Source organism: Lithobates pipiens, unplaced genomic scaffold (genome assembly GCF_037356315.1).
Source record: "Lithobates pipiens isolate NorthernLeopardFrog02 unplaced genomic scaffold, aLitPip1_a1.2 Scaffold_16, whole genome shotgun sequence".
NCBI lineage: Eukaryota > Metazoa > Chordata > Amphibia > Anura > Ranidae > Lithobates > Lithobates pipiens.
The window spans coordinates 429,628,581-429,654,795 of NW_027507748.1; the positions used below are offsets into that span (position 1 = coordinate 429,628,581).

At 43.5% G+C, this 26,215-nt stretch overlaps 1 protein-coding gene across 3 annotated transcripts in view; it reads left to right on the forward strand.

The window, feature by feature from the left end:
* Positions 1-26,215, forward strand: part of TAB3 (TGF-beta activated kinase 1 (MAP3K7) binding protein 3) — a 137,633-nt gene that overhangs the window by 77,884 nt on the left and 33,534 nt on the right. For all 3 annotated transcript variants that reach the window (XM_077482567.1, XM_077482566.1, XM_077482568.1), the window contains exon 3: positions 24,064-25,462. In XM_077482567.1, the coding sequence (XP_077338693.1) occupies positions 24,064-25,462 (1,399 nt within the window). The remainder of the gene's footprint in view (positions 1-24,063; positions 25,463-26,215) is intronic.

Here is a 26,215-nt window from a genome sequence, read left to right on the forward strand (position 1 = left end):
GTGGGAAAATCCAGAGAGAAAACCTTTATTTTCCGGTAACCTAAAAAGGTTTCCATTTGAAGAGGACACAGCGCAGCCATGGAACAAGAATCCTAAGTTAGACGCACCTCAAAAGTTGAAAAAAAGCGAACCTATTCTTTGACATTATGGGCATGCTTAGGGATCTGATGGATAAAACAGGAGATAACCTTATTCACAGAGCCTGTGACTCAGCCATTGGGAAACTTAAACCAGCTCTGGCCTCCACTTGTGTAGCCAGAAATGAAAAAAGAAGTATGGAGCAGATTCTAAAATCTTTCCCTCGCCTCTTTCCTGAAGTGGGGTTTTTGGCTGATTCTTACGCAGGTTGGTAAGAATGACAGCTAGGGCCTCAGCCTTAGTGAATTCGGCCAGAAGAAGCCTATGGCTTAAAACCTGGTCAAGCAACACTGCCTCAAAGTTACGCCTATGTGGTCTTCCCTTAACAGATCATCTTTTTGGCACAGGTCTGCAAGAGTTGCTGGAACGCATGGCCGATAGAAAAAAGGCCTTTCCCGAGAATAAGAAAAAGCCGACAGCCAGAAAAAAGATTTGTGGCCAAAGTAGGCAGCAAGGTCCTAGGGAAAGGGACGATAGGCCCAAAAAACATTGGACAGGGCACAAAGGCAGAGATAAAGGGGGCGTCTTGTTTAACCCTCCTCAACAACCCGCCAAGCCACAGTGACTAGTGTGTCCCAATGGGAGGAAGATCGAGGCAGTGAGCAGCAGTCCCCTCAATCCCAGTTATCCTGGACCTAGTGACCAATGGGTACAGGCTGGAATTTTCTTGCCAGCTACCAGAGCGATTATTGGTCACGTTCCCTTCCCAAGATCAGGTTAAAGCGGAGGTCCACCCTAAAGTGGACCTCCGCTCATCGGAACCCTCCCCCCCTCCGGCGCCACAATTGGCACCTTTCAGGGGGGAGGGGGGTGCAGATACCTGTACAGTACAGGTATTCTGCACCCACTTCCGGGATAGCTCTCTGCGGAAAGGGGCGTAGATTACGCCCCTTTCTGCAAGTGCCCGCCCCTTTCCGCAAGTGCCCCGCTGCCTGCTGGGAAACACACAGATCCCAGAGGCAGCGGGGACCGTCCTTATTGCGCAGCGCGATTCGCGCATGCGCAGTAGGGAACCTGGAAATGAAGCCGAAAGGCTCCATTTCCTGATTCCCATACCCAAGATGGCGGCGGCAGCACCCGAGAGACGATCTAGAGATCGGCTTCGGGTGCCGACATCGCGGGCGCGCTGGACAGGTAAGTGTCACTATTTTAAAAGTCAGCAGCTGCAGTATTTGTAGCTGCTGGCTTTAAAAAAAAAAAAAAAACGCGGAGTCCCGGTGGACTCCCACTTTAAAACGAGGGCCCTGGATCTCCAAATTGGAGACTTGTTAGATCAAAAGGTCCTGATTCCGGTTCCCCATTAAGATCAGGGCAAGGAATTTTGTTCCCATATATTTGTCATCAGAAAGCAGTCAGGAAAATAGCTTATCCTGAACCTCCAGTCTCTAAACCGTTCGGTCAGGTACAAGCACTTTCGTATGGAGACTGTGTTATCAGTCAAAAAGCTGGTTTAACCAAACTGCTTCCTGGCCACTTTGGATTTGAGGGATGCCTATCTGCACATCCCTATCCATCCATCCTTCCAAAGATTCTTAAGACTAACGGTCAAGATGGGAACAGAGATTCGGCACTTTCCATTTCAAGCCCTCCCCTTCAGTCTTTTCTCAGCTCCATGCATTTTTACAAAAGGTGTTTGGGGGAGGCACTGGCTCCGCTAAGGTTAAAGGCTTTAATGATTATCCCTTACCTTCCCTTACCCTTCCCTGACCTTCTAGTGGTGGCAGAGTTATACCAAAAGTTTTTAGCAGATCTCCAGACTGTACAGGACTTCCTTCAATCTCTAGGCTGGTTAATAAAAAAAAAAAAAAAAGAAGAAAAGTCTTCCTTCCAAAACTGTCTGGCAGATTATCTAAGCCCCTACTGGGTATGTCGAGACAATTGGTCCCTCTGTCCCGAAATCTTTGCGGGTCTCATCGACAGATGGGGATGTCCTGAAGCGGACTTGTTCGCAGATCAGAACAATCGCAAGGCAGAGAAGTTATTTTCTCTGAACCCAGCGGATTGATCGTTGGGGATTGATGCTCTGGCAAATCTGTGGCCATTTGGCCTCTTGCGCCTTCCTGCCGATCGGGCTAATTCCGGAAGTTTCTTCTAGGAAAAAAACAGATCTCCTAATAGCCCCTTTCTTGCTCAAGAGGCCATGGTTTTCCCTGTTACAAACTCTGGTCTCGGAGCCTCCACTGACTCCTCCGAAGAGAGAAGACTTATCTCAGGGTCCAGTGTCCCACCCACACGTGGTTTCCTTTAAGCTTGATGGCCTGGTATATGAAGAAAAGATACTAAGTGCCCAGGGGTTCTCTGACAAAGTAGTCAAGACCCTGGTAAATTGCAGAAAACCAGTCACTAGAGCCATATAGTCCAAGGTTTGGAAGAAATTTAACTCGTGGTTATCTGAAAATCAAAGATTAATGATTATTGTGATGTTTCTTCAATTTTGGATTTTTTTTAAAGAGGGTGTCGACAAAGGTCTTTCAGTTAGTACCTTAAAGGTACAGGCGGCAGCTATCTGTGTTTTTCTCAAATTTTCTCTCTTGGGAAATCCCACTATATAGCTAGATTCTTCATCATTTTCTAGGTCCAGGCCAGTAGTGGTTAGAAGTTATCCAACCTGGGACCTGTCCCTGATGCTGCAAACTCTGGTAGAATTCCCTTCTGAGCCCCTAGAGGATATTTCAGTTAAGTTACTTTTAAAAATTTTGAGGATCGAGTTTTAGTGTGTGTGTGTATATGTGTATATGTATGTGTATATATATATATATATATATATATATATATATATATATATATATATATATATATAAATATACATACATACATACATACAGTTTTTAAAGAAATTGGCTAACTTTACCGTTTTTTTTTTTTTTTTGTTTTTTTTTGTTTTTTTTTACCACTTGTCGACAGGGCCATAGCAGAAAGACAGCTACAGAGCGGTCGTGTTTTTCTGGGAGGGCATCCATGGATGTCCTCCCAGAATCTTGCTCTCACGTGCCCCCTGGGGCTCGCTCCCGCAAACATCCATGACTGCCGGGTCCGGAAGACCCGGTGGATCACGGTAAACCGCCGCTGGTAGTGCCCGTTCACCACGTGAACGCTCCGTCAAATGACAGAGCGATCACTTTTAAACAAACTGGCGCCATGTAATGACGCCAGTTCCTCCCTCCCCTCTCTGTACTTATCGGTACAGTGCAAGGGGAGAGGGGGAGAGATTGCAGCAGCTCTGTGGGCTGGATATGTAGTGCCCATACTCTGCCCTTTATTTTTTTAACCGAATTTTCAGTCTTTTTTTGATTTATAGCGCAAAAAATAAAAATAAATAAAACGCAGCAGATACCACCAAAAAAAAGCTCTATTTGTGTGGAAAAAAGGACAAAAATTTCATATAGGTACAGTGTTGCATGACTGAGTAATTGTCATTCAAAATGTGAGCGCACCGAAAAGCTGAAAATTGGTCTGGTTAGGAAGGGGGTTTAAGTGCCCAGTGGTCACGTGGTTAATTCATTAAAGTGTATTTATTTATTTTTTAAATTACATTTGAAAGACCGCTGCACAAATACAGTACGACATACAATATTGCCATAACCACCATGGTCTCTGTTAAAAAAAATAATATATGCAGTTGTGCTCATAAATTTACAAACCCTGGCAGAATGTACGAATGTATGTATGTATTTGCCATTTTTTAGAGCCTTTGAATGATGAAACAAACTTCACTCATGGTTAGTGTTTGGCTGAAGCCATTTATTATCAATTAACTGTGTTTACTCTTTTTAAATCGTCACAACAGTTACTACCCATATTACCCTGATCAGAAGTTTACATACCCCAGTTCTTAAAGTGGATGTATACCTTCTTTTTTTTTTTTACCTACAGGTAAGTCTATAATAAGGCTTACCTGTAGGTTAAAGGAATATCTCCTAATCGCGGCGCCGGAGCCACGAACCTGGAAGACACACTGAGGGGAAATGCCGGCTCCCTCAGCGGTGACCGGGACCAGCTGCTGTTGCTTTATTCTAAGGTAAGTATTTCATAATGAGCCTGTATACGGTGCATACTAGCTCATTATGCCTTTGCCTTACAGTTGTTTTTTGTGTGGTTATACAACCGCTTTAATACTGTGTATTGCCCCCTTTAACATCAATGACAGCTTTACCTCTTTTGTGGATGAGGCTCTTTATCTTCTCACATGGTAAAGCTGCCCATTTCTCTTGGCAAAAAGCCTCCAGTTCTTGTAAATTCTTGGCCTGTCTTTCATGAACGGCACGTTTTTGAGATCTCCCTAGAGTGGCTCAATGATATTGAGGTCAGGAGACTGAGATGGCCACTCCAGAACCTTCAATTTATTCTGCTGTAGCCAATGACAGGTCGACTTGGCCTTGTGTTTTGGATCATTGTCGTGTTGGAATGTCCAAGTACGTCCCATGCACAGCTTCCTAGCTTATGAATGCAAATGTTCCTCCAGTATTTTTTGATAACATACTGCATTCATCTTGGCATAAATTTTGACCAAATTTCCTTTGCCTTTGTAGATCACACATCCCCAAAATATTAGCGATCCACCTCCGTGTTTCACAGTAGGAATGGTGTACCTTTCATCATAGGCCTTGTTGACTCCTCTCCAAATTAAGTGTTTATGATTGTAGCCAAAAAGCTCAATTTTGGTCTCATCTCATCACTCCAAATGACTTCGTGCCAGAAGGTTTGAGGCTAGTCTTATGCTGTTTGGCAATATTGTAAGCGGTATACTTTGTGGCATTTGCGTAGGAATGGCTTTCTTCTGGCGACTTGACCATGCAGCCCATCATTCTTTTCATTCATTTCATTCCCCACGACTCAGAATCCAGAAACATCAGTGCAGCACTGGATGAAAGATGCAAGGGTCTGTCAGGAGTCCAGAAACTCATTGACCTTTTTTATACACACACGCTAATTACAAGCAAACAGATTACAGGTGAGGATGGTTACCTTTAATAGCCCTTTGTGTTAAGTTGTGTGCATGTTATCAGGCCAAAATCACCAGGGTATGTAGACTTTTTGATCAGGGTCATTTGGGTAGTTTCTGTTGTGATTATGATTTAAAAAGAGTAAACGCAGTTGATTGATAATTTAAAGTACACCTTGTACAACCACTTTTACCTACAGGTAAGCCTATTTTAAGGCTTACCTGTAGGCGCTTGAAATATCTTCTAAACTTCCACGGTTTAGGAGAAATTTACTAAAAAAGATGCGTACCGATGTCACTGGCGCATGCGCCCTTTCTAATGGGGGGTCATGCCGTGACTGGCAGTTTCTGCGTGAATGCGTGGGAGTGACGTCACCCAACTCCAGCCAGTCACAGAGCCGGAGTTTGCGGCCCCAGAAGGAAGAGAGGCGAAGATGGACACTCCCTGCTTGTGGTGACAACGGAGGCATCGCAGGCTTCGGTGTCAGGTAAGTGACACATAATGGGCTGCTATGCGATGATCATTATGCTCTACCTTTGCAGGGAAATAGTTTACTTCCTCTTTAATGGCTTCAGCCAAACACTAACCATGAGTGAAAGAAATGTTTGTGTTCTTCTCTGAAAAATGGCCAAGAAATCATAAATTCTACCAGGGTATGTAAAATTATGAGCACGATTGTATAATGTTTGGGTGTTCTGAGTAATTTTCTAGCAATAAATATTGATTTTAACTTTTAAGCAGCAAGTGCCAGAAAAAGGTTTAAGCCCCATGTACATGGAACGCTGCTATACACATGTTCAGATGCAGTTGGACGCTTTTTTCAACTGCCCCTGAACTTATTCAATGTTATCCTGTGTGACCATGTACATGGTCTCGTTTATTGAAGTTTTTGGGCGGTTGCGTTTAACAGCGTTTCTTCTAAAACAAAAAAGGGTTCAGACACCGAAGTTTCTGATATTTCAGAAGCTAAACGCGGTAACCCACGTATAGCCGCGTTCCGTTTATAGGCGTTTTTCATTTTTGGCCATTTTAAAATAAAAATAACAAACGCGGCATTTAAATGCAGCAAAACTGACATTTTAAATGTGGGTTACTATCTGTCAAATTAAATCGTTCAGGAGAAGTTGTAAAAACGTCCCGTGTACATTAAGCCATAGTCTTTAAGTGGTTAAACTCCCCTCATCTACAGGCAGAAGTTCATTCCTTTGATCTAAGAAGAACTGTTACTTTGTTTATACTTATCCAGGATGTTGTGATGGAACTCGGCAGGCTGGCTGGATTTTTTTTTTTCATATTTTTTTTCAACTGTGAGAACTCTGCACTTGTTAGAATCCTAAAATGCTGTTTTGAAGATCAGAAAGGGAAATGCGATTTTTGATTCGCAATGGATTCGGATCGCATTGGTGCGTTCACACTGCGATCTGTGAACCGATCTGGCAGCATCATTAACATTGTATTGACACCCGCAGCGGTTCGCAGAAGGCAGTGCTGAACTGCCTGCGGGAAAGATGCGATGCGGGAACCAGCGCTGGAAATGCGCTGGTTCCCGCATCGCTATAGTGTGAACCCAGGCAAAAGGAAAGTGTCTGTGTTACTAAGCTGTACTTGTAAAATGATAGTTGGAAACTGTTGAAGGCTTTTAGCACACGGTTTCCTCGCAGACACTTATGATACATGAGGCTCTCTCCTTTTAGTTGCAGGTATGTATTGATTCTGTGCCAAGTGCTGTGTTTGCTCTTCAGGATTTTATATACGAATATGGAGAAAACATCAGTCAGTGTAATATCACACTTGTTCTGCTGTGCAGCATACTAGTGTCATTCCATGTAAGAGTCTAATTCAGGGTGATGCTACATAGTATAACATTTATGTCATGGTTCTATTCCAATCTGGCATAAAGTGAATCGTGTCACTAATTACTCTTCCTACAGTACATGTTATCGGTTCCAATATTAAAGAATACTTAGTGGTTTTAATGGCTGAATGTTTTTTACCATAATGTTTTCTCTGCATTAAGGTAAAACATTTTCTGTGTGTAGCTACCCCCTTTTTTATGCTCACCTGAACTCGATCTCTCCCTCCTCCATAGGCTTAAAAACAGCAACGGGAGCTATTGGCTCCTGTTTTTGTCAATCACAGGCAAAAAGCCTGGGGGGAAGAGGCTGAGCCATCCTGTGTGTCAATGGACATACAGATTACAGCCTGGAATCGAGCCTGCACGAGTGCCCCCTTAGTAGGCAGCTTGCAGGTGAAAGGAGCCTGAGGTTTTAGCAGAGGACCCGAGAAGAGGAAGAATGGGGTTGCTCTGTGCAAAACCACTGCACAGAGCAGGTAAGTATAACATGTTTTTGTTTAAAAAAAAAAAAAAAAACGAATAAAATTTGATCCTTTTACCATCGCTTTTAAAGTGGAACTTCACTCTCTCAATCACCATGGTATTTGTTATCCTTATGCTGATGGCATTTATAAATAGATAGGAAGGCATATTATGGAAACTTGTTTTAAAAAAAATATATTTCTTTTCTTACGTCAGGGGACACAGAGCCATAGTACTTACTATGTGGGTTATAGGACCACTGATAGGTGATGGACACTGGCACTCCCTAAGCCTAGAAGTATACTCACTATATAACCCCTCCCACTACTGGGAGTCCTCCCTTTTTTTTTTTTTTTTTTTTGCCAGTGTCTAAGGTGTTGGTCACGAGTAAAGATGTGCTGTGCTGAGCTCCACTGGAAGCTTCCCTACTGGGGCTAGCCATGCTGACCGGATCCGTTCTGAACACATTATCTTCCTAAGAAATTCTCCACAGTATCCTATGGAAGAGGATTTCTATGGAAAAAAAAATGGGGGAGCATTCCAGCAATTGATGCTGCAATCGCCTCAGTGAGCAAGAATCTCACATGTCCACTGGATAATGTGCTGATATTAAAGAATCCAACAGATAAGAACTTCTTTCTAAAAGCAATATGTCTTTAGCAAGGTCAGTAGTGCAACCGGTTCTTGCTGCAATTCGTGTATCCCAGTCCAGTAAGGAACAGTTTTTGCAGATACTTAAGAGTCTGCCTTATCAGCAGGCCCAATAATGGGCTGGCGTATCAGGTGCACTATGTTTCACAGATAAGAAAGATTTTTATCATTTAAGCCTCATGGCTTATGCTTGGACTAGTGCATTCTCGCAAAGTTCTATGGCTGAAAATTGGTCAGCTGAAGCACCCTGTAAAAAGCTCCTAGTTTCCCCTTTTCATGGTGAACGGCTATTTGAAGACAATCTGGATAAAATACATCCAAAGGATCTCTAATAAGAAAAGCTCTCCTTTTACCAGTAAAGAAGTTGTTCAAATATTTCTCCTTTAAGCATGCTGCCTCTCCCGTGTCAGGGGCATCAGCCTCTAAGCAGTCTCGACTGCCTCAACCGTCAAGTTCAAGGGGAAGACCCCAAGGGCAGCACCAGGGTCAGAAGAGATCTTGGGGCAGAAAGCCCACAAAGCAGGATGCCTCTGTATTTCTCAAAGATCTGGCAGGAATAATGTCAAGACAGATGGGTGGCTTCTGCAGTTTTCTCTAGGTTACAACTAGAGTTCCATGGGCAAATGATCCCAAGGATCCAGAGAAAAAGAAGTCTCTCTGGCTCATCTATTATCCCAGTCGGTGATATCAGAGGTTCCCTTAATGAAGCAGGGCACAGGTTTTTGATTCAAACCTTTTACGGTTCCAGAACCAGAGAGTTAAGACCTATTCATAGTTTCATAGTTAGGTTGAATAAAGACACCAATCCATCCAGTTCAACCTGAGTGAGTGTCTACAATTATCCCTATACATTGCACACTCATGTTGGTCCCTACCCTCAAGGAGCCCACAATCTAAGGTCCCCATTCATATACTAGGGCCAATTTCGGGCAGAAGCCAATTAACCTACCTGCATGTCTTTGGATTGTGGGAGGAAACCGGAGTACCCAGAGGAAACCCATGCAGGCACAGGGAGAACATGCAAACTCCAGGCAGGTAGTGTTGTGGTTGGGATTTGAACCAGCGACCCTTCTTACTGCTAGGTGAGAGTGCTAACCACTACACCACTGTGCTGCCCCAAAGATCTCAAAGATCTGAATCGGCACTTAAACATCCGATCCTTTCGCATTGGAGTCAATCTAATCTGTTGTGCCCATCCTGCAAGGAGGGGAGTTTTTGGCTTCAATCGATATCAAAGATGCATATCTCCATGTGCCAATATTTCCCACTCACCAGAAATTTCTGCGCTTTGAAATATCAAATCCATCATTTTCAGTTGTGGCCCTGCCATTCGGTTTAGCCACAGCACCACGGGTGTTCTGAAAGATTCTAGCACCCCCTTTAGCCAGATTAAGGGCTCAAGGCATAACAGTCCTAGCCTATTTAGACGGTCTACCTTTTTAATAGATCATTCAGTCTCAGGTCTAAACCAGAGTCTGATCATAGCTGTAACTACCTGGAATCTCTGGGTTGGATACTCAACCTAGAAAAATCCTCAAAAACCATCAAGGAAATTACAGTACTTGGGGCTGGTTATAGATACCGTACAAAAGAAGGTATTCCTACCCCAGAAAATAATCCGTTCCATTGTAGGACTAATTCAACTTATCAAAACAAAGAAAAATCCTTCCATTCGTCTGTGCATGAGATTGTTAGGGGAAATGGTGGTTCATGCCTTGGTTTTTTCCAATACGCTTGGCTCCCGACGCAAGTCAGAGCCTAAATTGGTGGCTGTTATCCAGCAAAAGGGAAAATCTTTTCTACCTGTATCCTGGAAATGTTAATAACAGATGTCAGCTTTGTAGTCTGGGGAGCAGGCCTGGAAGAAGATTCTGTCCAGGGGAGATGGTCCAGGTTAGAAGACCTTGCCTATCAACATTTTGGAAGATTTGGGCAGTACATCTGGCCCTAGAATCTGGGACGGTCAGACTACGGGACTGTCCTGTCAGGATTCAGTCCGAGGCCACGGCGGTGGCTTACATCAATCACCACGGGGGCACAAGAAGTTGTGCAGCCCAAAAAGAGGTGAATAATGTTCTAGCTTGGGCAGAACACAACATTCCTTGCCTATTGGCAATTTTCATTTCAGGAATAGAGAATTGGCAGGCGGACTAATTGAGTCGCCAACAATTATTTCTCAGAGAATTGTCTCTTCACCCCGACATCTTCCTAGCGATATGTCAGAGATGGGGTATTCTAGACATGGACCTACTCGCGTCCAGATTCAACAACGTCGACAACTTTGTGTCAAGAACAAGGGCTCCACTAGCAGGTGGAACAGACACATTAGTCTTCCCATGGGATCAGTTTTCACTGATCTATGTTTCCTCCAGTTCTGCTACTTCCATGCCTTCTCCGCAGGATTAAGCAGGAACGAAAGGAAGTGATTCTGGTGGCCCCGGTGGGTCTTGATTTACTGAGATCATAAAGGTGGCAGTAGGAGCCCTTCGGACTCTGCCATTATAGCCAGACCTTCTCGCACAAGGTCCAGTAGTTTCATCCTACCTTACGGACAAAAAATTTAACAGGTTTGACTGTTGAATCCCACTTTATAAAAGATCGTGGGTAGAGGTCGACCGATATATCGGCCGATATTTGGCGTTTTTTAAATAATCGGCATCGGCCGATTTGTTCTGATAAAAAGCCGATTCTACAGCGGGACGTTGAAATGACTTCTGTAAGAAGTCAGTGTGAGTTGCCTGAGTCGTCATAGCAACACTTTCCTCCTCTCTGGGCAGACTGCCAAGAAAAGAACTAAATGATACAATGTTTACACTTGAATGAATGAAGTCATCTCTGTGTGTAGAAGTTCTCAGTTTAACCATTTAAAGACTAAATCTTTTCTGACACTTGTTGCTTACAAGTAAAAATCCTGTATTTTCTGCCAGAAAATCACTTAGACCCCCCAAAAATTATATATATTTTTTTAGCAGAGATCCTAGGGAATAAAATAGCGGTTGTTGCAATATTTTATGTCACACGGCATTTGCACAGAGGTCTTTCAAATGCATTTTTTTGGGAAAAAAATACACTATTTAAAAATAAAATAAAAACGGTAAAGTTAGCCCATTTTTTTTTTTTTCGTCCAAAAGTTTTGACTACCTGTTTTTATTTAATACATAGGTTATTTTTTTTTTTTTTTTTAATCTAAATCATACATACAAGTAAACTGATTGGAGGTTTGTTTTGTTTAATAAATGTTTAAGTGCCCGTTCACACAGGGGCGACGCAACTTGCAGCGCGACTCACAGACGCGACCTGCACACGACTTCAGCGCCGACTTGCAAAATGACTTCTGTATAGAAGTCAATGCAAGTCGCCTGAAGTCGCCCCAAAAATAGTACAGGAACCTTTTTCTAAGTCGGAGCGACTTGAGTCGCTCCTATTAGAACGATTCCATAGTACAGAACGGAGCGCGACTTGTCAGGCGGCTAAGTCGCCTGACAAGTCGCGGTAGTGTGAACGGGCACTAAATGTAAGACATTTTCTGTATCACTTATGAAGGCCGCTTTCACACTGGAGCAGGCAGGCGTTGATGGTAAAACGCAAGTTTTAGCGGCTCTTTACCATCATTTTAGCGGTGCTATTTGGCTGCTAGTGGGGCACATAAAACCCAGCTAGCGGCCAAGGAAGAGGTTAAATGCGCCCATGAAGCACTGCTGCCAAATCGCATTGCATGCGCTTCGGCAGTGGTGCCCATTCATATCAATGGGCAGGAGTGGTGGAGGAACAGTATACACCACTCCAAACGTGCTGCTTGCAGGACTTTTTTTTAAGATCCTGCCAGCGCATCGCCTCAGTGTGAAAGCACTCTGTCTTTCACACAGACTGCAGGGGAGCCATTTTGCAGGCACTTTAGAGGCGCTATTTTTAGCCCAAAAGCGCCTGAAAAACGCCCCAGTGGGAAAGGTGTGTTAGATCAAGGGGGATTAAAAAAAAAAAAAAAAAATAAAGGAAAAAAATAAATAAAATAAAATCGGCCTAACATATCGGCCCAAAAAAATCGGCATCATATATCGGCTATCGGCCACCATGATTTCGAAATATCGGCATCGGCCAGAGAAAAACCCATATCGGTCGACCTCTAATCGTGGGTGATCTCCTTCGGTAGTGTCTACTTTGATTAATTCCGGGAAGCCGGCTTCCAGAATTATTTACTATAGAGTCTGGGTATTCATATGTTTCTTGGTGTAGATACAGGGGTTGGCACCCCAGGAAGTATGTCATAGGCAGGATCCCTGATTTCCTACAAATGGGTTCTGAAATGAAGCTTACCTTGACTTCTATCAAAAGCCAGATCCCGGCCTTGTCAGTGTTTTTTCAATGGCCTCTTGCTTCCTACTCTTGGTGCGTAGCTTATTCAGGGGTAAGACGGATTAATCCCCCTATCAAGGCACCTCTAAATCCTTGGGATTTAAAATTGGTCTCATCGGCTTTGCAGAATCAGCCATTTGAGCCGTTACGAGAAATTCCCTTGGTTCTTATCGACAAGAAAGATAATCTTTCTGGTTGCCATTTCTCTTGCTAGAAGAGTTTCGGAACTAGTGGCTCTGTTTTGTAGGGAGCCATATTTGATCATGCATAAGGATGAGGTGGTTTTATGTCCTCATCCTGAATTTCGACCAAAAGTGGTAACAGGTTTTCATTTAAACCAAGATATTATTCTTCCTTCTTTCTCCCCAGAGCCTCAATCTAGGGAAGAGAAGGCACTACATTCCCTTGATGTAGTAAGAGCGATCAGAGTCTATTTAAAGGCGACCACTCAGGTTTCCAAAACACGTTTGTACTGCCAGAGGGTCCAAAATATGGACAGGCAGCGTCAAAATCCACTATTTTCCAAATGGATTTGTCAAGTGATTGTTCAAGCTTCAGCTTAAAGAAGAAAATTCTTCCTTCTTATGTTAGAGCACACTCATCCAGAACAATTGGTGTCTCTTGGGTGGTGCATCAGGCTTCCATGGCTCAGATCTGTAAGGCCGCAACTTGGTCTTTGGTTCATACGTTTATCGGATTTTATCAAATCCATATTAAAGGTCATGAGGATATTGCCTTTGGGTGCAGTATACTGCAGGCTGCAGTATGAGTCCTCTGGCCTCCTGTTTTTTGTCTCCCTCCCTTCAGTTGCCATTGCTATGGGACATCCCACATAGTAAGTACTATGGCTGTGTGTCCCCTGATGTAAGAAAAGAAAACAGGATTTTCTTTTCTTACATCAGGGGACACAGAGCCACAGTAATAACTATGTGGGTTATATCAGCGTATTGGGTGCTGGACACTGGCAGCCCCTTAAGGCGTATACCTCCCCCATATAACCCCTCCCATTACTGGGAGTCCTCAGTTTTTTCGCCGGTGTCTAAGGTGTTGGGCACGTGTAAGGATGTGTTGTGGGCAGTAATCCTTGATGAGAGCTATCCATCCTGACTGGATCCATTCTGATGTCTCCGTAATGGACTAAATGAACGGTACCCAGACCTCGTAATCCGAAGACACAAGGTTTTGCTTGCGAATGCTTTGAGAGCTGGGCCCTGGGATCCAGTACTTTTTGGTAGTAAGGCCAATAAAAGTTTACTGGCAGGGTCTTCTCACAGGTCCAGGATTGTGGGTCAACCTGAGTGTTCCCTGATTCCTGAAGGTTTCCTTTTAAGGTCTCGGAGCCTACCGTGAAGGACGAAGATTGGGTTTTCATCTGATAAAACCTTGCTGCGAGGATAAGGTAGGGGAGATTTTCTCAGGAATCTCTCCTTCCATGTATTGTGTTGTCATGTCTGTGTCACCACTGGAGGCTGTTTGGAGCACTCACCATTCTGATGCTGGAAACAGCAGAAGCTCCACTTTCCTCTCCGTCTAAGCCAGCTCAGACCCTCAGGTAAGTGAAAGGGGGTTCTTATCACTTCCTGGGCCCCCAGATTGGCGCTTTGGCGATTCCGGCGCTCGTGCGAGAGATTCAACTTCCTTGTTTGAAAGAGAAGGGGGGCGGTATTCCGTGCAGGGGGGTGTGGCTAAACGGCGTTAGACACCGGCCACACGTGTAGGAAGTATTTTAAAGCTCTGCAAGAGAAGCTGCTGCCTGGTGGTGGAGGGACAGAGCAGTGTGGTTGCTGGTCAGGTTTGGTGAAACAGGCATTTCCCTTTTGACAACTTTGTACTGTATAGCTAGGATTAATAGCATTTTTCGTACATGTACTATAGCCTAGCAAGTGAAACATTCTTTTGCTGGTAGTGCCTCTTTGTACTGTAAGCTATGAGTGACAAAGGGACCAGAAACTCCTCTAAGGGGTTAATGGTATACAACAAACTAAAAACCCTTCCAAAAATGTCATCCTCCCCTGGGAGGTATACGGCCAGTCAGATGAGCCGTCAAGGGTAGAACACTTCTGTCCCTGTGTATTTCATACAAACAGGTTTTTTCTTCTACCATTTAAAAGATTATTGCTTTGATGTCTCTCCATAGTAGGACTAAACATAGCAGATTCTCATCTAGTCCGCTGGGCCCTTTTGCTGAGGTGCAGGAGGCTGGGGGTCAGGTAGATCTTCCCAAATATTGGAAGATACTTGTCTTTCCTTTTTGGAGGATCCTAACAGTAGCCGCACAAGTCAGGTGTTTGTCTACTCCCTTAACACTTTTGTTGCCTGCAGCACGGGCTCTTGAGGTATCTATCTCTAATAAGGTTCATTTGAAATCTCCCCCACCTGGGGATGTTTTTTCCTATTCATGCATAGCTATGTATTCTGAATGGGAACATTTCTATGAAGAAATGTGGGGTTCCAGCTATTAACCACTTCGTGCCCAGGCCAATTCTGACATTTCTCTCCTACATGTAAAATTCATCATTTTTTTGCTAGAAAATTACATAGAACCCCCAAACATTATATATGTTTTTTTTTAGCAAAGACCCTAAAGAATACAATGGCGGTTGTTGCAACTTTTTATCTTGCACGGTAGTTGCGCAGCAATTTTTTGCAGAAAAAAAAAGTTTCATGCTTTTAAAAACAAAACAGTAAAGTTAGCCCAATTTTTTTGCATAATGTGAAAGATGAAGATACGCCGCGTAAATAGATACCCAACATGTCACGCTTCAAAATTGCACGTGCTCGTGGAATGGCGCCAAACTTCGGTATTTAAAAATCCCCATAGGTGACGCTTTAAATTTTTTTTTTTTTACTGGTTACATGTTTTGAGTTACAGAGGAAGTCTAGGGCTAAAATTATTGCTCTCGCTCTAATGTTCGCGGCCATACCTCACATGTGCGGTTTGCACACCGTTTTCATATGTGGGTGGGACTTACGTATGCGTTCGCTTCTGCGCACGAGCTCACGGGGACAGGGGCGCTTTAAATTTTATTAAATTTTTTTTGATTTTACTTTTTTTTAGTTTGACACTAAATAAAAAATAAAACATTTGATTACTTTTATTCCTATTACAAGGAATGTAAACATCCCAGAGGAAGTGATGTAATCTCTCCTCCGTGTCGGTATTTTTCGTTCCGGCACCGAGGAGAGAGGACCGGTGAGTTGCACCAACACACCACACGTACAGTAGAACATGCCAGGCATACTCACCCCCCCTTCACCCCCCAATCACCCCTGCACCCCCAGTCACAGTGACACCAATTGCATTTTTTTTTTTTTTTTGCATTGGTGTCATTTGTGACTAATAACTGTTAGGGCAGTTAGTGTTAGCCCCCTTTAGTTCTAAGGTACCCCCCTAACCCCCCCAATAAAGGTTTAACCCAGTGATCACCCCCCGTCGCCAGTGTCACTAAGGCTGGGTTCACATTGCAGCTGTTTATGAGAACGGATGTGATTCGCACCGCACTGCAGTGCAAATCACATCCGATCTCTGTGCGATTCGAGTTCAGCCATACAGATAGTATGGCTGAATTTGCGTCGCACCCGCCGCAAACTCGCACGGGACCCTTTTTTTGGTCCGCAGCAGAATCGGATCACATGGGTGTTCACACCATGTGATCCGATTCCTGTCCGAGTTTGCAGATCGCACTGCGATATGCGAACTGATCTGGGGGTGTCATTAACATTTCACTGACACTCCCAGCAGTTCGCATAGGGCAGTGTGATGCGGGAACCCGCCGCGGATTCGTGGCGTTCCCGCATCGCTCCAGTGTGAACCCAGCCTAATAAGCGATCGTTTTTCTGATCGCTGTATTAGTGTCACAGGTGACGCTAGTTAGGCAGGTAGGTATTTAGATTCGCTGCAGCTTTTTATAGCGCCAGGGACCCCCATATACTACCGCATAAAGCCCCCTAATTGCCCCTAGTTAACCCTTTCACCAGTGATCACCATATAACTGTTACAGGTGACGCTGGTTGGTTAGTTATTTTTTTATAGTTTCAGGGCACCCGCCATTATTACCTAATAAAGGTTTAACCCCCTGATCACCCGGCGGGTGATATAAGTTTGAGGGTCAGATAAGGTCTGCGTCGCCCTAGGCAGCGTCAGGTTAGTGCCAGTACCGCTAACACCCACGCGCAAAGCATACACCTCCCTTAGTAATATAGTATCTGATCAGATCTTGATTAGCGTCGCCAGCAGTTTAGGTTTCCCAAACGCATTGTTAGCGGGATCAGCCCAGATACCTGCTAGCACCTGCGTTTAGCCCCTCTGCCAAGCCCAGACCAGGTGCAGTATCGATCGATCACTGTCACTTACAAAACACAACACACATAACTGCAGCGTTCGCAGAGTCGGGCTTGATCCCTGCGATCGCTAACAGTTTTTTTTGTAGCGTTTTGATACAGTCGCTGACAGCCTAGGTGCTTTTTTACCTGTGAGTCTCACTAGTGTACCCCTAAATTTAGGGGTGTCTACTTTCCAAAATGGGGTCATTTGGGGGGGGGCTTGTGCCATCTTGGCATTTTATGGCCTTCAAAACTGCGATAGGTAGTGAGGAGTAAAATCAAAAATTTACACCCTTAGAAATCCTGAAGGCAGTGCTTGGTTTTCGGGGCCCCGTACGCGGCTAGGCTCCCAAAAAATCCCACACATGTGGTATCCCCGTACTCAGGAGAAGCAGCAGAATTTATTTTGGGGTGTCATTTCACATATGCCCATGGCATGTGTGAGCAATATATCATTTAGTGACAACTTTGTGAAAAAAAAAAAAAGTTTGTAATATTCCCGCAACTTGTGGCAAAATATAAAATATTCCATGGACTCAACATGCCTCTCAGCAAATAGCTTGGGGTGTCTACTTTCTAAAATGGGGTCATTTGTGGGTGTTTTGTGCCATCTTGGCATTTTATGGCCTTCAAAACTGTGATGGGTAGTGAGGAGTGAAATTACAAATGTACGCCCTTAGAAATCCTGAAGGCGGTGCTTGGTTTTTGGGGCCCCGTACGCGGCTAGGCTTCCAAAAAGTCGACCACATGTGGTATCCCCGTACTCAGGAGAAGCAGCAGAATGTATTTTGGGGTACAATTCCACATATAACCATGGCATGTGTGAGCAATATATCATTTAGTGACAACTTTGTGTAAAAAAAAAAAAAATATATATTTTTTTTTGTCATTATTCAATCGCTTGAGGCAAAAAATAAAATATTCAATGGGCTCAACATGCCTCTTATCAATTTCCTTAGGGTGTCTACTTTCCAAAATGGGGTCATTTTGGGGAGGTTTTGTACTGCCCTGCCATTTTAGCACCTCAAGAAATGAGATAGGCAGTCGTAAACTAAAAGCTGCGTAAATTCCAGAAAACGTACCTTAGTTTGTAGATGTGACAACTTTTGCGCAAACCAATAAATATACAGTTATTGACTTTTTTTTTACCAAAGACATGTGGCTGAATACATTTTGGCCTAAATGTATGACTAAAATTGAGTTTATTGGAGTTTTCTAATAACAAAAAGTAGAAAATATCATATTTTTTTCAAAATTTGCGGTCTTTTTACGTTTATATCGCAAAAAATAAAAATCGCAGAGTCAGTCAAATACCTTTAAAAGAAAGCTCTATTTGTGGGAAAAAAAGGACGCAAATTTTGTTTGGGTACAACATTGCATGACCGCGCAATTGCCAGTTAAAGCAGCGCAGTGCCAAATTGTAAAAAGACCTCTGGTCATTGACCAGCAAAATGGTCCGGTCTGAAAGTGGTTAAATAGTCTGTGTCCCTTCCTGGGGTATGACTATTTAGAGTGGATAAGTACATCCAAAAGGGGGTAAAGCTCTCTTTACCAGTAAAAGGAGGTTCAAACAGTTCTCCTTTAATCGTGCAGCCTTTCCTATGCCTGGGGCATCTGCCTTTAGGCAGTCTCGACTGTCTCAATCGTCAGGTTCAGGAGAAAGTTCCCAAGGGCAGCACCAGGATCTTGGGGGCAGAAGGCCCATAAAGCAGAATGCTAAGGCCTTCTCATGAAGGAGCACCCCCACTCGTTTGGGTGAGGGGAAAGGTCCTGCGATTCTTAAAGTCTGGCAGGAACAATGTTAAGAGCAGAGGGATTTCTGCGTTTTTTTTTTTTTTTTTCTCTAGCTCACATCTAGAGTTTCAAGAGCCCGGATGGCTCGGTTGGCTTTGGATCTGAGGGTCCAGGGTTTGGGTCCTGTTTGGGTGCTGCCTGTGGGGTCCTTGGGGCTGCTGATGCAGCAGTCTTTATGCAAGAGTGTCTGTCTCCTCGGAGAATGCTCCTAAGGTTAAAAAAAAAAAAAAAATGTCTCTCTCTCTCTGGCCTCTGGATCAGCTGTTATCCCAGTCGGTGATATCAGAGATTCCCTTAGTGGAACGTGTTTTTTTGGCTCAAACCTTTTAAGGTCCCAGAGCCAAACGGAGAGGTAAGACCCATTCTAGATCACAGAGATCTGAATCGGCACTTAAACATCCAATCCTTTCATAATTCAATCACCTGTGTACATCCTGCAAGGAGGGGTGTTGCATATCTCCATGTGTCAAAGGTTCCCGCTTACCAAAAATTTCTGTGGTTTGAAATATAATTTTATTTTTTTCAGTTGTGGCACTGCGATTCGGCTTAGCCACAGCACCACGAGTGTTCTGAAAAATTATGGCACCTCCTTTAGCCAGGTTAGGGGCTCAAGGCGTAACGGTCCTAGCCTATTAGAAGATCTACTTTTTAATAGATCATTCAGGCTCAGGTCTGATCTCCGCTGTAGATATCTGAAATCTCTAGGTTGGATTCTCAGCCTAGGAAGATTCTCCTTAAAATCATCAAGGAGGTTACTTGGGGGCTGGTTATAGATACCATACAGAAGAAGGTATTCTTAACCCAGACGAGAATCTGTTCCATTGTAGGATTAAATCAACTTATCAGGATAAAGGAAAATTCATTATTTTGGCTGCAGGAGATTTTTGGGAGAAATGGTGGCCTCTTTCAGGGCCGTCCCTTACGCGCAGTTTTAAACAAAAACTGCTTCAAGACACCATCCTGTCGGTCTGGAATAAAGAAAATTCAGGCCTTGTTTTTCCAATATGCTTGGCTCCCGACATAGGTCAGAGCCCAAATTGGTGGTTTTATCCAGCAGGAGGAAAAATCTTTATCCTGTGAGGTGTTAACAACAGATGTCAGCCTTCTAGGCTGGGGAGTAGCCCTGGAAGAAGATTGTCCAGGGGAGATGGTCCAGGTTAGAGGACCTTGCCTATCAACTTTTTTGGAAGTTTTAGGCAGTACATCTGGCCCTAGAATCTTGGAGGTCAGTATACGGGACTGTTCTGACAGGATTTAGTCTGACAGGGCCACGATGGTGGCTTACTTCGATCACCAGAGGAGGCACGAGAAGGCGTGCAGCCCAAAAAGAGGTGAATAATGTTCTAGCTTTGGCAGAACACAACACTCCTTGCCTATCGGCAATTCAAATTTTTCAGGCGTACTACTTGAGCTGCCAACAATTATTTCCGGGAGAATGATCTCTTCACCCTGACCTCTTCCTAGCAATATGTCAGATGGGGTACTCCGGACATGGACCTACCGCGTCCAGATTCATTAATAAGGTCGACAACTTTATGTTGAACATGGGGTCCACTAGCAGGCGGAACGGACGCATTAGTCTTCCCAGGGGATCAGTTTTCACTGATCTATGCATTTCCTCCAGTTCTGCTACTTCCGAGCCTTCTCCGCAGGATTAAGCAGGAACAAAAGGAGGTGAATCTGGCGGCCCCAGAATATCTTAATTTATCAAGATAATAAAGATGGCAGTAGGAGTCCTTTGGACTCTGCCATTATAGCCAGACCTTCTTGCACAAGGTCCGCTATTTCATCCTACCTTATGGACAAACAGTTTAACAGGTTTGACTGTTGAATCCCACTCTATAAAAGATTGTGGGTGATCCCCTTTTATTTGTGTCTACTTTGACTAATGCCAGGAAGCCGGCTTCCAGAATCACTTACTTTAAAATCTGGAAGGCATAGGTTTCTTGGTATGGATCCAGGGGTTGGCACACCAGGAAGTATATCAATAGACAGGATTCCTGATTCTTGCGTATGGGATCTGAAGCTGGCCTTGATTTCTATCAAGAGCTAGATCCAGGCCTTGTTGGTGTCTTTTCCTATGGCCTCTTGCTTCCCACTCTTGGTGTGTAGCTTATTCAGGGGGTAACACGGTTTATTCCCCCCTATCAAGGTACCTCTAAATCCTTAGGATCTAAGAGTGGTCTTATCGGCTTTGTTAAATCAGCCGTTTGAACCTTACGAGAGATTCCCTTGGTTCTTTGACAAGTAAGATAATCTTTATTGCTTGCCATTTCTTCTGCTCGGAACTAATGGCTCTGTCTTGTAAGAGCCATATTTCATCATGCATAAGGATGAGGTGGTTTTATGTCCTCATCCTGAATTGTTACCAAAAGTGGCAACAGGTTTTCATTTAAACCAAGATATTATTCTTCCTCCTTTCTCCCCAGAGCCTTAATCTGGGGAAGAGAAAGAACTACATTCTCTTGATGTAGTAAAAGTGATCAGAGTCCATTTAAGGGCGACCGCTCAGGTTCGCAAAACACAGGTTTTGTTTGTACTGCCAGAGGGTCCAAGATGTGGACAGGCAGCGTCAAGGTCCACTATTTTCCAAATGGATTTGTCAAGTGATTATTCAAGCTTCAGCTTAAAGAAGAAAATTCTTCCTTCTCATATTAAGAGCACACCCATCTTGGGAGGTGCATCATCAGGCCTCTATGGCTTGGATCTGTAAGGCCGTGACATGGTCTTCTGTTCATACGTTTATCTGATTTTATCAAATCGATATTAAAAGTCATGAGGATATTGCCCTTGGGTACAGCTGCAGTGCGAATCCTTTGGCCTCCTGTTTTTTGCCCCCCCCCCCCCCCCTTCAGTTGCCATTGCTATGGGACATCCCACATTGTTATTACTATGGCACTGTGTCCCCTGATGTAAGAAAAGAAAATAGGATTTTTAAAACTGCTTACCTGTAAAACCCTTTTCTTTGATGTACATCAGGGGACACAGAGGTCCCTCCCTTCTTCTTCTTATACACTTGTATTGCTTGGCTATAAAACTGAGGACTCCCAGTAATGGGAGGGGTTATATGGGGGAAGTTCATGCCTTAAGGGGCGTGCCATTGTCTAGCACCTGATACGCCAATATAACCCACATAGTTATTACTATGGCTCTGTGTCCCCTGATGTACATCAAAGAAAAGGATTTTACAGGTAAGCTGTTTTAAAAATCCTATTTTTAAAACGGCTTACCTGTAAAAACCTTTTCTTTAATGTACGTCAGGGGACACAGCGGTCCCTCCCTTCTTGGTTATACACTTTTATTGCTTGGCTACAAAACTGAGGACTCCCAGTAGTGGGAGGGGTTATATAGAAAGTACACTTCTTGTCTTAGGACGTGCCAGTGTCCATCACCTATCAGTGGCCCTATAACTCGCATAGTAAGTACTATGGCTCTGTGTCCCCTGATGTACATCAAAGAAAAGGGTTTTACAGGTAAGCTGTTTTAAAAATCCTTTTTTATTTTATTTTTTTCATTTTACATTTCTGTAAAAGAAAGGCTTTTAGTAAAATAAAGGCTGCACCGCTTTAGCGGCAAATTTTGCCCACTAAGAGGGCACTTTTAACTTCCACTAGCGACCAAAGAATGGGTTTAAAACACCCATGTTGCAGCGCTGAAGAATCGCTTTGCAGGCACTACAGCGCTGCCTATTCATTTCAATGGGCAGAGCGTTTTGGGAGCGGTGTATACCCGCTAGCAAACTGCCCAAAGATTCTGCTTGCAGGACTTTTTTTCCCATCCTCCAAGTGCCCCATCCCAATGTAAAAGCGCTCAGGCTTTCACACTGGGGAGGCATGAGAGGTGCTTTACAGGTGCTATTTAGTGCTAAAACACCTGAAAGGGGCCTCAGTGTGAAAGTGGTCTAAGGAGAAACAAATGCCACATGAAGCATCGATGTCTCCATGCTTTATTTTGCATAGAAATCTCTTTGAAAAACATCCCTTTAGCATTTCTGTCTGCAACCATCCCAGTGAAGGCAAAGGTTTGCCACCTCAAGTTCCTAGCCTTTAGCAAGAACAGTGAGAAGCACAATAGCAATTATACCAAATCTTGCTGTCCATACACTGATGGAAATTCAGGTGTTCCAGCATGGATCTGACAATTTTAGAGTGTGAGGGCTCCCCCTCCCTTTTGCTGCCAGGCCCTGTGCTACACTTTTAAACGCATACCTATGTGCTGTGATAATGGCCTATGTGCAGTGCTGTATGTGTGCTGTGTTACTGTGCTTTGCAAAAAAATATTACAGGCATGTATTTTTTTGGTGATGCAGCACTTAGCAGTTACAATGTCTGTCAATGTGTTGCAATGTGCTCCTTTGCATAGAGTTTAATGATTGCTTGCAATTTAAAAAAATAAATAAGCACTGTGTTGTAACAGCACACTGCAGTGCATGTGTACACACCATAATGCATGCCCAGTGGTGTATATTGGCCCTGCACGCATGGCATGCATTACCACATTGTGTGTCTGTGTGTGCAGGGGGGTGTATTCCTGTTTTTGTTTCTTTTGTGCTTTATTTTATATTTTTACAGTACTGGGGACTTTGTGTAAATATCAGAGGTCTAAATACATACTGTATGTTTCACCTTTGCTTTAAAGGAAGATATTGAGGATCTCCTTCTCTCCTGCACCACTGTAATGAACACAGGCATGCTCTATATAGAGCACTCTGTGTTCATTCACAAAACAGGAAGACCTAGTAAACATGTGACTGATGTTTACTATGTCCTTCCCTATGAATTAACTCGAAGTGCTCTATACAGAGCATTTCCTGTGTGTTTATGAAGCCAGTAAATATTGCTTGCCATCCTGACCTGATCCAATTTGCCCTTGTGTGCCCACAGTCAGGGGGGGAGAAGTTGACAAAGACAGCGAGGGAATGGGAAGACGGGGGGGGGGGGGGGGGGTTCAGAACGTGACCTATAGCAGAGATGAGAGGGCTCAAACTGCAGCTGAGACTGCTGGGTAAATGATACTGACCAGCTGCAGTTCTGTGCTGCTGTATCCCTTATGTTGATGGCAGTGAGAGGTTTAATAGACTTCGGTTGAAGGGACATGTTGAAAAATGTTTTAAAGATCCATCCGCTGTCGGTATACAGTGTCTTCATGGGGTGAGTCTTTGTTTGCATGGATGCAGCTTATTTACATTATCACCATTTGATGATCAAGTTAACATTTTTATTTGATCCATCGAGTTAAATTTTTTTTAGGAAAAGGCATATTGATAACGTCATGCACCCACCGAGAACAATTGTGTATAAACGGTATGACTTCTGGTGTGTGCATGCAGGTTCCAGGTTTCTGATTCAGAAAATATTGAAGCCAAACAGTGGTAGGAAACTAGCATTTTTAGAAGGTTGGTAATGGCAGTCTTTACTCAGTACAGGTATCCTTTAATTGGCATAAAATACACATACGTGCTTAATATCTGCTTTTCTTTTTTTTTTTTTTTATTACGTTTTTTCGAATTCCTATTATAATTTTTTTATCTTTTTTTTTATGAAGAATAACAGCAACATTGATGCCTGCTGCCGAGCCCTGACACAAGAGAGCTGTAAATACCTTTATATGGAGGGGCACAATCCAGAAGACACTAGAACAAACAATCTTTTGCACATCAATCTTGGCATTCACCCAGGCACCAATTTCCATGGTGAAGTAACACAAATGAATGGTCGTCCAATGGTTCATAGCTCAAGTGATGGGCATATTGATCCTCAGCGCGCTTCTGGAAAGCTTATATGTTTGGTTCAGGAGCCTCATTCTGCCCCAGCAGTTGTGCCACAAAATTACAATCAATTTTTCTTGAATGAACGAAACTCGCCAACTCCTCCCCCGCAGCCTATTCAGCAGCAAAGTGTCAATGCGTCAGCTATGCAAGCTTCCCTGCCAAATTATATGCACATACCTCGCTACAGTACAAATCCTATAACTGTAACAGTATCACAGAATATACCCTCTGCTCACAATGTGCCCAGAGCTTTACAAATTCTTCCTCAAGTGCAGAGCAATCCTTATGGGTCTCCAAGTTCTATTTACATTAGACAGTCTTCCCAAAATTCTCCAGGAAGACAAACCCCACAAAACACACCATGGCCCCAGTCCTCTCCAGTTCCTCACCCAAACTACAGTCCTTGCCCTCATCCAGTGTTTCCTCAGAATTACCAACCTACACAGTATTCACCTAAACAGCCTCAAATGCCACAGTCTGCTTTTCGTTCCCCTCCTACGTCACAATGTTCGTCTCCTTATAGCTCCCCACAGCATCAAGTGCAGCCTAATCCGCTTAGTCACCAGACTTCACATGTGTTCATGCCCCCTAGTCCCTCAACAGTTTCTCCTCATGCTTATTCACAAGCTCCACCTCCCTATCCAAAGCAAAGTAGCCATTCTGTATCTTATCTTCCCTATGGTTCTGGCATGAACAAGGCTCCTGGGATGAACAAAATAGAAATTACAGTTGAATCTCAACAAAGACCAGGAAATGCAATAAATAGAAGTCCTTCGCCAATTAGTAATCAACCCTCCCAGCGGAGTCCACATTCTGCATATGCCTCAAGTGCACGACCAGGTTCACCTTCAAGGGCGATACAAGGCCAGCCAAAGACTCCATATGGTGTTAATCCCTTATATATTACCTATTCGCAACCACCGACCACCTGTGGCTCTCCCACTCCTTCTCCTCGTGTACTGATGTCTCCATCAAACCCAACTGTTTTTAAAATTACTGTTGCACGGGCTCCTACTGAAAATCTTCTAAATATTGTGGACCAAGAGCAGCATCCGTGTGCTCCAGAACCTATACAGCCAATTTCACTGATGCCATCATCAGGAGTTGAAAAGGGAGTTCACAAATACCATCGAAGTTCCAGTTCTGGATCAGATGATTACGCATATACCCAAGGTACTGTCGTTTTTTTATTTTACACCTTAGAGTCCTAGAGAGACACTACTGTTTTCCTTCTCCTATCTCTGCATGATTTCTCTGGTAGGGCTGTGCTATTGATTTCATATTCAGGCTGCCTTACTGTTTTTTGGTTCTTTTACTTGTCTTCAACACAAGACCAGATTATGGTAACTGCTTACAAGGAGGACTCTGCATTGTCCATAATTCCTAGTCATTTTTCCAGTTTGCCTTAGCAATATGAATGGAGAAACTGACTATTCGTAATAAAGTCTTATTTTATAGGCACTATCAATACATAAAACCCAGTAGATAGGTTTATAGAGGTAGACCAGAAGCTTGGAAAATAGTTAACTATGCTTACTTCACCAATGCCATTTTACAAAATATAATCCTTGAATGTCCTGGAATGTACATTGCTGTGCCACTGAAGAACATCTCTACAATCTATTTCAGTTCTGAAAATGTCATACGCATTGATCTAAGAGTTCAGATTCTTATTGACTCAACAAGCAACTTGTTATGTTTCTATAGTGCTTGTGTGGTGTGTCTGTGCTGTGTAATGTTTCCAGTGAGTCAGAAGTATGCGCTTTCCTTAATCCATAATCCATGTGGGATTATGCCACTAATGCATTATCATGTATGCACAGTGAAAATAAATATGAATTACATTTGTGCTAAAGAGATTCGGGTGGATATAATGGGTATGTATTTTGGTTTATTGCTAAAGACATGGATTTGTTTGTGTTGTGA